Source organism: Clavelina lepadiformis, chromosome 4, assembly GCF_947623445.1.
Source record: "Clavelina lepadiformis chromosome 4, kaClaLepa1.1, whole genome shotgun sequence".
Classification (NCBI taxonomy): domain Eukaryota; kingdom Metazoa; phylum Chordata; class Ascidiacea; order Aplousobranchia; family Clavelinidae; genus Clavelina; species Clavelina lepadiformis.
In genome coordinates this window covers 24127830-24140905 of record NC_135243.1, presented here as the reverse complement: position 1 = coordinate 24140905, position 13076 = coordinate 24127830, and the positions used below count along the sequence as shown (strand labels likewise).

At 36.0% G+C, this 13076-nt stretch overlaps 1 protein-coding gene and 1 long non-coding RNA gene across 2 annotated transcripts in view; one reads left to right on the top strand and one right to left on the bottom strand.

Moving 5' to 3' along the window:
* The first annotated feature begins 1802 nt into the window (after nt 1-1802).
* LOC143452427 (uncharacterized) overlaps nt 1803-13076 on the top strand; it is a 33712-nt gene continuing 22438 nt past the window's right edge. The window contains exons 1-5 of the mRNA XM_076953391.1: nt 1803-1940; nt 2084-2224; nt 2800-2898; nt 3175-3264; nt 3490-3540. Of these exons, the coding sequence (XP_076809506.1) occupies nt 2892-2898; nt 3175-3264; nt 3490-3540 (148 nt within the window). The 5' untranslated portion in view covers nt 1803-1940; nt 2084-2224; nt 2800-2891. The remainder of the gene's footprint in view (nt 1941-2083; nt 2225-2799; nt 2899-3174; nt 3265-3489; nt 3541-13076) is intronic.
* Nucleotides 3811-6376, bottom strand: LOC143452440 (uncharacterized). Its single transcript, XR_013115042.1, has 3 exons — nt 6105-6376; nt 5516-5676; nt 3811-5153 (listed from the first exon to the last, which is right to left on the bottom strand). It is a non-coding gene; the product is annotated as an uncharacterized LOC143452440 (long non-coding RNA).

The following is a 13076-nucleotide window of genomic DNA, read 5'->3' as shown; positions in this document are numbered from 1 at the left end:
GCTTCAAATTGTCTGTCTGCTCCCAGATAGACAAATGGACCGCGTGGTCATGGAGCCTTTTAAAAGTCGAAGCTTTACTCACACCATCCCCAGGTGAATGGCATTGAAGGAGGCTGCAAAGTCTAATAAACAGCGTCTCACAGTGATCGATCTTGGCTCATCATTTTACACATCTACACTGATGACTTACTGAAGACAAAGACGATAAAAGCATAATCATAGTATCAACTGTGTCTGTCTGTTTTACGATATGCCAGATATTAGACACCACATACCATCATCCAGCCTTATCATGGTAAAGCCACGCGTCTATGCTTGTGAGGGCAGATTTTGTAGAGCAGTGATACTTGCTAATTCCTCAATTTGCTACAATAGATTGATAAAAAGCTTGTTATGACATAGTCAATGACTTGCTTCGGCTCGACTATTCAAATATCGTGATTTTAATCAAGTTGACGTTATTGTAAATCCATAAAACAGTGTCTATTGTGACGTCAACACCAGATAAAAAGTAGAAAAAATCAAATTTACTTGACTTAATTTTCAGGTTTATCACTTGCATTTTCAGTGTTGAGAGAGAAATGAAAGTTCTTTATCGTCTCAAACATCAACACATTGTTGCTGTTCATGGTATCACAGAATGGAGCAATTGTGTTGGAATCATCATGGAATATGTTGAAGCTGGCAACTTGGACTTCTTTCTCTGGCTCCCCGGAAATATAGCGGACATACCATTGCTCCTACAGCTCCGATTTGCCCATCAAATAAGTGATGGCTTACGTTACTTGCACCACCATGATAAGAAAAGATCCTACTTACATTGCGACCTGAAACCAGAAAACATTTTGCTCACACCAGACATGATGGTGAAGATTGCAGATTTTGGCTCCGTTGCTATTGCCACGGCAACAGGAGTTACAGGAGGATCTTTTACAATAACTTCAACTACTCAGCATACTCCATTCTACACTGCACCAGAGCTTTTGGGAAACATACTAAGTGGTAAAAAGCCAAGCATGGATGTGTATAGGTGGGAAAGAGTTTTCTTATTTTTGTGAATGTAACAGCTTGAAGTGCCAGTGAAAGAATTATTTATACATTTGTTGCTGTTGTAAAAGTTTCCAACATAAGTTAAAACAGTGAGGTAAGAGTAAAACAACATTCTTTTATATATTTTAGCTATGGGATGGTGCTCTATGCAATCCTCACCAGGCATCCTGCATTTTCTTCTGATGATCTTTTTCCTCCAAACCCAGCCTTAATTACCCATCTTATAATTCATTGTGGACAAAAACCAAAACAAACATATCTGGATGACGCTGAATCATCATTGAAAGAAAAACCTGAAGATCTTGAGATATTTAAGTTCTTAAAAGATATCATGGTTCGATGCTGGAATTTCGAGGCGAAGAATCGACCAGATATACAACAAGGTAAATAGCACATGTTAAGTATTCTGCCATATTATACCTACATCTAAATTCTAAAGCATACAATAACTACAGTATATTGCCGTTATGTTTAGTATTAAGCACCATTTACATTTGAAAGTAAGGTTGAATGATTGTGTTGTTCTTTATTTGTTGTTGTTAATGTAGTGTTTTTTTTGTTTTTATGATTTCCAGTTTATGATGAAATTGATGATTTTATGATGAATTGATAAAGCACCATTTAAATTTTAATGTAAATATGGATAAAATGTGCTATTTTTTTCTGTATTTGTCGTCGTCATTTTTGTGTTTTATAATTTCCAGTCTATGATGAAATTGATGAAAAACTGCGTTCGTTGAACAAATCTGACGTCACCTAATACATATCTGATCTTAAAAAGAACGAGGAACCTGAACCAACACCAAGCAGTGTGAAAATAGAGCTGAGTGAATTTTCATCTCCGTTTGAAGTAGGACCACAACCATCTACTGCTTATTTGCCAATATCAGGTGTTCCGGTTGCTTCAATGTTTGGCTTTTTAACCAAATGTTGCAATCTTATTATATTGTAAAGTTTTAAACACAAACCATTTATAAACTTAGTATTTATTGAATCAAAAATTTTTTCAATGTTTTATTTTCAAAACCATCAGAGCAATCTTCCTCAACCTCTTCCACATCCATCCAGGATGAAGTAAATGCAGGTCCCACTACTCTCACAACCCGGGAATCCCCAGCTATAAAACAAGCGACATCCCTTGATCAAATTGGTTTGGTGAAAAATGTTGAAACTGGTATATGATTTATTATCAATTATACGATTTGTACCTATCAACCTATACTATATACATTTCCAACAGTACACTACTATACTACATATGCGATACTAACCTATACCCTGAACAACCAATACCAATTATCCAACTTCGGGTTTTTCAGTTGTTATTGCCTATTTAACAACTGAAATATGATATATTATTGATATATGACTGGTATAAACATATGAAATATGATATATGACTGGTACTGGTATAAACTGGTACTGGTATAAACTGGTATATGATTTATTATCAATTATATGATTTATTTTTAACTAGCTATACCACACACACTATATATATACTACAGTACACTACCATACAACATATGCTATACTAACCTATACCCTGAACAACCAATACCAATTTTCCACCAAGATCAGGTTTTTCGGTTGTTATTACCTATTTAACATATATTATGTTGGTCAGTTGTTTAACGTTTTGAAACAAACCGTTCCTCTTAACTTTAAAGGTTTATTCATTGAACTATGTCCAACATAAGTGTAATGATAAAGATTTTTATTGTTTATACTTCCTTGTTTCATCTACAGAGCAATCAACTTCTGCCACGTCCATCCAGGCTGAAGTAAATGAAGGTTTCTCCACTCTCACAATCCGGGAATCCCCAATTCAAAAACAAATCATGCCAAGTCAGTGTTTTGTTTAAGTATTTATTTGTTTTTTTTTAATTCAAGTGCTTTTACAAAATGTTTTCGATAGAAGTTGATTGCTTAGCCGTTTGCATCATCGCTATTTTTCAAGTTACCAACTTTAGATAAATAAAAGTTAAATCCATGATTGCTCCTTACACCCCAGAAATAACAACATAACAAGTTTAGAGACTGAAGTAGATGTGAGCTTAAAACAAGGCGCACAATTTACTGTGAATACTTTTCATAATCGATTGATTTTAAAATCTTCTCTAGATCTTCACGCTGTCGCAGAAATAAAACTAAAAAATGAGCCAGCAGATGGAGCTGGTGAGACTGCAAGTGATGTTGCCAAAATATCTTCAGGTAAATAGAGAAAGTCGGAGAAAAATATCTAAGTAATTGCAAATAATGAATACAAAACCATTATGTTTGCTTGTGCTCTTCCATGAGCATGATGCGCTTAACGTCATATAACGCACGATATTTCTTCTAAAATTTCGTCTATTTCTTTACGTTTGTTCAGTTACATCCGACATATGCATGTTGACACAGATTTCCATCCTTGACTTTAGCTTGTTTAACCATCAGAGCAATCTTCCTCAACCTCTTCCACATCCATCCAGGATGAAGTAAATGCAGGTTCCTCTACTCTCACAACCCGGGAATCCCCAGATGTGAAACAAGAGACATCCCCTGAAGAAATTGTTTTGCTGGCATCTGATCAAATTGGTCTATGATTAATTATTATCAGTTATATGATTTATACCTAACCATAGCCCGAAGTGTTTAGAAGACCTGAAATATTTCCCCACCTATAAGGACGATTGCTGTCATTTTTGACTATCTGTAAACGAGTTTTTCAACATTATCTCTTAATTAAATTCAAATATTGGTACGAGGCAAGCCAGGCAATCATTTCTGCGTGTTTTGTTTTGACTAAAATGTACACAGAAAGCAATCTATTAACGAAAACGATAAGACGAAAGTTAATGAAAACAGTCTATTAACACTCAATTGACACAGTTGTTGCATTTCACGATTGTTAGTTTTTCGGATATGTGTTTACCACATCACACTTTTACACACACCCACTTTCCTACAGCTGGAGCAGAAAGAACTAGATTTGTTTCTGCATGACACAAACCGGAACTCTTTTCTTTTCCGAGCTTGGTGTGCTTCAACACTGGTTGCTGCAGTGCTGGATGTCTGAGCCACTGCTGGGGAGGAAGTTATGGAGCACATTCCATCTTTTGATTTGCAAAACTCTTTTATGAGCTCAAGCAGAAACTGTCTCCTTGATATCTTCAATTTCGTTGTTAGACAGTAAACGATGTAAGCATTTATACAGGCACAGTCGAGTATGTTGAAAAACACAGCAACCGGCCAACGTCTGGTGGAAGTTTTGCTGGTGTGGTATCAAGCCGTCTGGTCCAGCACGTCCACGCCTACCTTGGATTTGTTATAGTACTGTCTCTGGAAGTTTCTTTCTGTGGCCTTCATCGACATTTATGTTTTTGTGCATTGAACTTCGGGCCACATCCAGTCTTGAGCTTGCTGAAGTTCGAAAAGTTGCGAAGTTCTGTTTCGATGAATTTGTTAAAAATTGATCCTTTTCAAAGTCGTTGGCGCTCATCTCATTATTATAATACGAGAAAGCTCAAGATTGCTTTATTTTGTTGGATAAAGGAATTGCATTGCTTAGAATAGTGCACATACATATCACACAATTACTTTTATAGCTATGGGGAATTACCAAAATCAAGACCACAATGACACAATTGTCTATAATAGGAAAGCTTTTGTTTTATAGAAATTAACCAACAGCACAGCAATAATAGTTTTTAAAATTTATAAATTCCAGTATCTCAGAGTTGCTCATGTTTTGTTGAGTCGTATATACTGTAACCAAAACCTGCGCCGGCCCGTTACATCACTTTTAAATTCCGCAAATCGAACTGAGTCGGCCCTAATCATATAAAGTAGGATAAATCTGAACTGTCAGTTGCTTTTTTCTTGCTGTTGCAATAGTACTTTGTAAATGTTATGACACTACCCACACTGGCTTAAACGTGAAGTGAAATGTGTGCAAACATCTTCATCACTCAAACTTCAATAAGCCTGGCATTCCTGTTTAAATTACCCCATTATAATTGATCCATGTTGTAGCTCAGCTACTTCAGATAAACTCTTCTAACATAATTGGTGAAAACTTGAAAACTTAAAGTGCGGGTCAGGTCCAAAATCAAGTGGTCCTTAAATCAAAGAGTAGTTGTCAGTAAATATACTGCAGAAAACTATGTAACGCTTATTTGTGATGTGTAACCGCATGAGCCAAGACTCTATCTTAATCTCGCACCAAACACTTTAAATGTATACAATATGTAAATAAGTTAAATAATTATCTTACCAGGCTAAATTCATTAATTACTAGTGAGGTTAGATTTATTGGATAGTCTTATCCGCTTAAGTATGTTGAACTACTTATAATTCCTTTTTTTTAATCATCGTATTTGCCATGAAAACATTATTGATACTTGAACTTGAATTAAATGACACTTGTCCTTGTAATCGGACTTTTTGCCAAACTTTTCAGAAATGTTGAAATATTACTTACACATTTTTAACCAGACACAGATTTTCCTCCATGACTTTAATTTGTTTAACCAACAGAGCAATCTTCCTCAACCTCTGCCACATCCATCCAGGATGAAGTAAATGTAGGTTCCACTACAGCTACAACTCAGGAATCCCCAGGTATAAATCAAGGGGCATCCCCTGAAAAAATCGATTTGGTGACGAATGTTCAAACTGGTATATGATTTATTATCAGTTGTATGATTTATACCTATCCATAGACCTAAGTATTAAAAATGACATTCTTGAAAATTGAAAAAAATTGTCCGAGATAAACCGATGTCGACACAAAACGTAGAGAAATTGTAAAATATGTATTGATGTCATATAAGATACATACTTTGACGCCAGTACATACTACTACTGGAATACTACATACTACTACTACATACTTGGAATATTTTCTATTAATTTCAGTATGTCAAGTTAGTAGAACTTATTTAACGAGCACCATTTTTACTGTGTATTATTAACATGAGCAGTTTTCATAATCTTGCCAACTAAGTTTTTACTAAATTCACTTCCAGTTGCTCCGACTGTCACAAAATTAAAGCCGGAACATGAACCACCTGATGGAGCCAGAGAAACACGGGAGGGAGCATCTCAAGGTAAATGGAAATTCCAATCAATGAGGCGTAGGCTGAGATTGTGGTTCTGAAATAGTGTAGAGTAAAAACTTTTAAGAAATTGTTATCGAGGGGGATTGTTTCAGTTGAAACATCAGAAGTTTATCCAGTTGTGCATTTGTAGCTATATAGCTTACGTAACAGGCTATCAGCATTATAACACAGTAGTTAAAACGCCAAAACATGCAAACTGGTTTCGATAACTGCCGGTACAAAGTAATCAACTGTAATCACTTCCAAATCTGGGCATAAACTGTAAACAGAAAATCAAAAAATTTGTATCAGTTGAATAACATGCACCAACCAGCTCCTCATACCAGGCTGGAGCATTAAAGATTGCCAGATTGCATTTTCCCAATCCTTGGACAAATATTTCGATACTTTACAATTCCACTTTCATACAGTGCTGGAACACCTTGCAACTTATGAAAGCAATAATTTATTTCATCTTCTCTTATTTTGATTCACAGAGCAGACAACGTTGACTGGTACAAAGATAATAAAGAGTCGATTCAGAAAGTTTTTCAGATTGTCAAATCGCTCGGTTGATGCAAGCAAACCCAATAATCGTTCAGGTATCTTAACTTGCGTTTAAACTGTTTTCTGTAAACAAATAAATCAGCAAGTATCACTTTAATGTAGACGCTTGTAACGATCGGATCATTGCTTTTGTCATTTTTTTAATTCGTTTGCTTCCAATTCATTTTCAGAGTGAAGTTTTTTTCTGTCGCAAGAATTTACCAATAATATGTGTTTTTGCAAAATAACATTCCTTTAAAATGACAAATTTCAGAGTTAAATTAACCTCAACAAAAAGTAAAAGCTTATCACATGTATAAGATGTCCTTGGATATATTTTGTTTCATAAGAGCACGACAATTTTGTGGAGTCTTCTTAACAAGCATCACTTTACTTCACTTCACTTCATTGTTAAGGCGTGTTAAATTATCGCTGAACTAAAACGTAACAAATATTTTACTCTCAATCGTAGTATTGTGCGCCATCTTGCGGTAATCGTAGTTAGTAGTTTAAATCGTAGTTTGCTCCAAACAATGGTTGGCATTACTGTCCAAACTATACCGTAGCACAGCGCAGTGTAAAACCAGATTATCTACTCCAATTCTATCTATTTTTTGAGGTTTATTCATTGAATCATGCCTCACATGTAATGATTATGTATTTATTAATTATGTACGGAGCAAAGTCCAGGTGTTGTTTTAAGATAAGTTTAAACTATTTCTGTAAACATGATACATGTCACTTAGCATAAATCATATTCACGTGCACGCTTATCATGAACACCACTACACTTATGATTTCATCGTTTATTTTGTTCTTAATCTTATTTCTAGCTGCACAGACTGTCACAGAAGCAATGCCAGAAAATAAACCACCAGATGGAGCTAGTGATGATGATGGAAGGTCTCAAGGTAGATAAATAATCTTGATAGAGTAAGAAACATTGCTAGGACATTTCCTTTGATAAATGTGTGGTATATAGCAATTCCCATTATACGACACAAAGCTGCCGGGGACAGATTTCTTCCTATGATGCATTTTACCCCTTTAATCCGGAAACCCCGCTGTCCGACTCCGACACAAAAGTTTTGGAAGAAATGTGCAAATAAATAGCAATAAAATCCGATAAACCGGATCATTAAGAGTGAAGCGAAAATGATTCACGATTGTCCTAGATAGAGTAGTTAGTTGACGAAACAATAACCCATTATCTACGCATAACAATGTTGCAATTTCACTCTTTAAACTTCTCCAACAGTCTTTATTGATTTGAAATTTGTTTGAATGTCAAGCAGCACAGCATTGGGCTTTGAAAAAAAAATTTAGTTGTGGAGATAACTTAGTGATTAGAGCATTCGTCTTTAATACGGTAGTTCTGGGGTTCGATACTGGGTTGGATCATACAAAAATTATAATTTTGTTTTAGTTGCTGTCCAGTCGGAAGCTGGGTATTTTGAATAGGAGTAAGATGCATCTGCTTTTTTAACACGGAGCTGCATTTGCAAGATTGATTGATTTTTCGCGTTCCGATAATCCAGATTCCCCGCTAAACCGACACTTTATGACGAAACCTAGTGGTCCGGATTAACGGGGTCTGACTTACATGAAGGATATGTGATTGCAGGCAATAGAGCTGAGGTGGCCAAAGTTAAGAAATGCAAGAACCACAATTAGAAAATCAAAAATGTTCCAAAGCCAAAACATTTGCAACGAAAACAATAAACCTAAGAGAATTATATAATAACAAATGATGCTTTTCGCTCGTTTTCTCGAAAACGTTTTAAAGTTATTTATGCGTTTGAAGCTTATCCAATGTGAATGGCAAAAAAGTAACATCACGAAAATTATTTCATTCTGACAACTCTCAAATCCCCAACGACAAGTTTAATCAGTTTCGGCTTACGCCCGGGACTTCCCCTAATATAATCCAACTGTTATCTTTAGTTTAGACCTTGCGTATGACGTCACTAACAATAAAATCGGCCTATTTAGATAAAAAATAATTTTATTACAGAGATGTGACATGCCTATTGGTCATCACTGTATAACAAAGCAAAAAATTATATTTATTACATCAATATTAAAGCAGGGTTCAAAATTGATTATTTGTAACTAAAATTTTTGACTATTTTTCAATGCAGGGTTGGAAAATATGAGTGAAAAAATCTCATCCATAAATGATCTGATTTCAAAGCAAAAAATAGACGAAGCACTGACGGTTTGTGAAAGTTTAATTTCCACCATCAAGAGCACTTCTTTAACCGGAAAAGACGCATTCGATGTCGGAAATGACATCATCAATCTCGTAACGATTCTGAGACGTGAGAAATATTCACCGACAATATTGACACTTCTGTTGCTTGCAGGTGATCTTACTCAAACGTTAAACATTCTTAAACACTCAACAAACTCAAGTAAGATTACTCAAACTTGTATTGTGCGCAGGTGATCTTCACAAACAGATTGATGATCCTACTGAGAAAGTGAAACTGATGGAGAGATGCGCATTTGAATGTTACGAGTTTATATGGCGATACAACGAACATCTGCAACGAACCACATATCGTCATGTGATTTCACGCATGACTGACTTCGTTCAATCCATCCAATCAGTGAAAGTCGATGAAAAGTTGGAGACAGCATCGAAAGCTGAATGTTGGTTGACCATCGCATTGTGCCATCAATATCTTGCTGAATACTCGCGCGCAATCGAAGTTCTCCAACCGGCCATCGCCACATTTGAATCCACATTCGGCGATGGATGTAGGAAGATGTGGTTGTACTCAGCATGCTGCAATAATATGGGTTCGTATGTTAATTTACAACGTCGTGACCAAATAGCAATTTTTGTTTTGAAATAATGATTAATTCATTGTTGGTTTATGAATTGATGATTATGACGTCATTGTCAATTATGATTCACAATCGAGTTTTTTACATTAGAATATTTCATCGTAATCATTGATTTATAATTATTTAGGTAATTATTACTGCTGCAACAACCAACCTGTGGAAGCTGAGGCGTTCTACATCAAATCATTTCACGCACATCAGGAAGTGGAAGATAGGAGCGAGCAATGGAAGATGAAAGAGATTCACTACACAATTAATAGTAAGAAATAAAAATATTTGTTGTCTTTGTTTAACCTCAGATGATGTTGTCATTGATTACGTCATAGATATTTACGTAATTGAACCCATTCCTCGCATTGAACGTTTCAGGAAATGACATCACTATGACGCAATTCCAATATAAATTCTTAGGTTTTGTTAATTTACGTTGCAAAGCATCCGTACAGCGCGTCATATCCGTTTCTTTATCTTCTACATATTACGTAATAATTAAAATCATAGCGTTACGTCTTGAACTAACACGGCGTCTAATAACTAGTTAAAGTTGCGATGGATACAGATATGTAATAACAATATCGGCGCCAAATCAAGCCTTCCTAGCATACATTTTTGTTGATAGCTTTGTCTACTGGCTACATAACAGAAGAAATATTGTTCACGAATATGTTGTTAAAACAATGAAAGTTAGTCCAAAAGAATGACCTTATCATGACATCCTGCATCCGCACCAAAACACTTATCACATAGAGACTATATAATAGCTACTGTCAATTCCTGGGCATTTTATTTGCTGTTTCTACTGTTTACATTGAATCATGTCATCAAGCGAGTATCATACACTGCTGCAGAAAAGTTAAAAATTGTTTTATTTGCTGAACAATGTGGCTGTCGTCACTTTGATATGTCTGACCGCATCGTAAGAACGTGGCGAAAAGGCAAAGCTGAACTAGAAACGTTACCGTAATCGAAGAAAGCAAAGTATCTGCAGCTTTCCCATGGTTACAAACAGAACTTTTCAAGTGAGTCAAAGAGCGAAAGAATGCTATTGAGATCAACGCTACGGATCTGCGCATCAAAGCTTTGCAAATTGCAAAACAATCTGATAATGCAGTCATCAACTTTAAAGCAAGTGTTGAATGGAGTCAGGGTTTTCTAAAACGTCATGAACTTTCAATTCGTCGTCGCACCCACATAGCCCAGAAACTATCGTCCGATTTCGAACATAAGCTAGGACAATTCCAGCGGTTCATAATCAAACGACGTGCCCAGAAGAAATACGACTTCACTCAAATTGGAAACGCTGACCAGACCCCGGTGACCTTCGATATTCCACATCAACCAACACTCGATTTCAATGGTGGAAAATCTGTCCACATAAGAACGACAAGCAATGATAAAAATCATTTTACTGTGATGCTTCCGGTAACTGGTGATGGCGCAAAAACTGCCACCTTGTGTTGTTTTTAAGCGGAAACCGAAAGAGAAGCTACCAACCGCCATTGAGGTACGAGTGAACGAAAAAGGTGGTTCGATCCCAGTCTAACACGTGATTGGATTGAAGCTGTTTGAGCAGACGACCAGGAGGGCTACGTAAGCAACGATCGTTGCTTGTTTTGCTTCCGATGCCACCGATAAAGCGAGGTCAAAGGTCAGTTAAAGAAAATGAAAACCGACTTTGCAATTATTCCCGTGGACATGACAAGTATGCTACAACCACTGGACGTTAGTTTAAACAAATCTTGAAGTCGAAATTGCGTGAGCAGTGGAATCGGTGGATGGCGGAAGGCCAAAAAAGTATTACAAAAATGGCCCAATTTGTCGGCCTACAATCACAGAAATTTATCAGTGGATTAAGGATGCATGGCAAAGTATACCTGAAGATATGGTACCATCATCATTTAAAAATTGTTGCGTAACAAATGCTCTAGATGGCACCGAAGACCACCCAATCTACGAAGACAATGACTGCATTGATGATTGTGCTGACACCGAAAGTGAATTAAACATCGCGTGTGCAGACGATGCAGACGAAGATATTTTAAAATCTATTTTTGAAGCAAGCTATGAAGATGGCGAATTTAAAGCTTTTTGGGTCCACGAGTTATTTCTTTCTACTTTCTTCTCTATTGTAAATATTTTTGTATATTATGACGTCACCTTTGTTACTTAACTGAATGCCCTCGCACAACACATGTTATGACGTACCAGGCTGAGATGGGAAGCATCTGGAGAAATCGCCGCTAATTTGCTGTTAACAACGAGATAATCTTTACTTGTGTCAATAACCTGAATGATTTCTGACTGTAGCGATCTTTATCTCGCGAGTAAACTTTGTTCTTATTGCACGTGATCAGTTATTTATTATGGAAAATGACAGGCACCATGTCTATATGTGGTTAATTGTTACAAGTTTTTGTATTTTTAATTCAACTAAACTATCTGTTTAATTATTTCATATGTTACGTCAGAATATATTTATCGTCACGTCAATATGCGTTTGGACACATTTGTCCCAGCTATACAAGCTTTTGGATAAATTACTTTTTATCAATATTAGTTTTGTATAATTGTGACTAAAATTGTTTTTGTTTCTTAGATTTGTGCGACTTGTACCAATACCATCCAACCATGACGAGGGAGAAAGGAAGTGACGTTTACAACATCCTTCAGAAACAAACGGAACTGACGGGACTTCCCCGCTTCTGGAACATGTTATCAAGCTTACGATTGATGATTCTTCTTAATCTGGATGGTGACGTCAAATCCATCAGCAATGAACTCGCCACCATGGCAACGAACTTATCACCACCAACTGATCAACGCAATTACTTATGTGTCTATCTCAGCGCAACCGCCAAACTTTTATCTTCAAAGAATGATGACGGATCAGTAAAGCCATTATTAGAATGTGCGGATAAATTTAAAAAGTAATGAAGTGCTTTTTTATTTCAACGTTACTTCTGTATTACGTCAATCATGTATGACGTCATATTGGTGTCAATCTATGATTGTTATACGAGTAGAGTATATTAAGCCATGTTAAGTATTTTATCGTAAATTGTGAACTTGATAGTTTGAAACGAATTTTCATCGCAATTTTATCACCACAAGGTGTCTCTGTTACCCTGTGATTCCAACTTGCAGCTGTCAATGAAAATAAATTGATTTTGTTCCAACTTTATCTTTCTGACAATGTATTATATAAATCCATGTTTGCTTATCAACACATCTAACTGTTTCATCTGCTTTCTCACGTCATCGAAAGTTTATTATTACATCACGCTTGTGTTTTGTTATATATTATTACGTCGTATGATTAGTCCAATTACTGGTCACTTTCAACCAAACAGCGAAGAATAAATTTGAAGTGTTGAGAACTAAAATGTAAATATGAGCTTCTACATGTTGGATTTATCTTGTTGAATCGCACCATTGTTGTTGCTTTCATTTCTGCTGCTGACACCAGCAGTGAGTTTGTGATTTCTTCGTAATATTTAATGAATGTTTTGGTAATTTCCAATAAAACTGCACAGCCAAGCTACA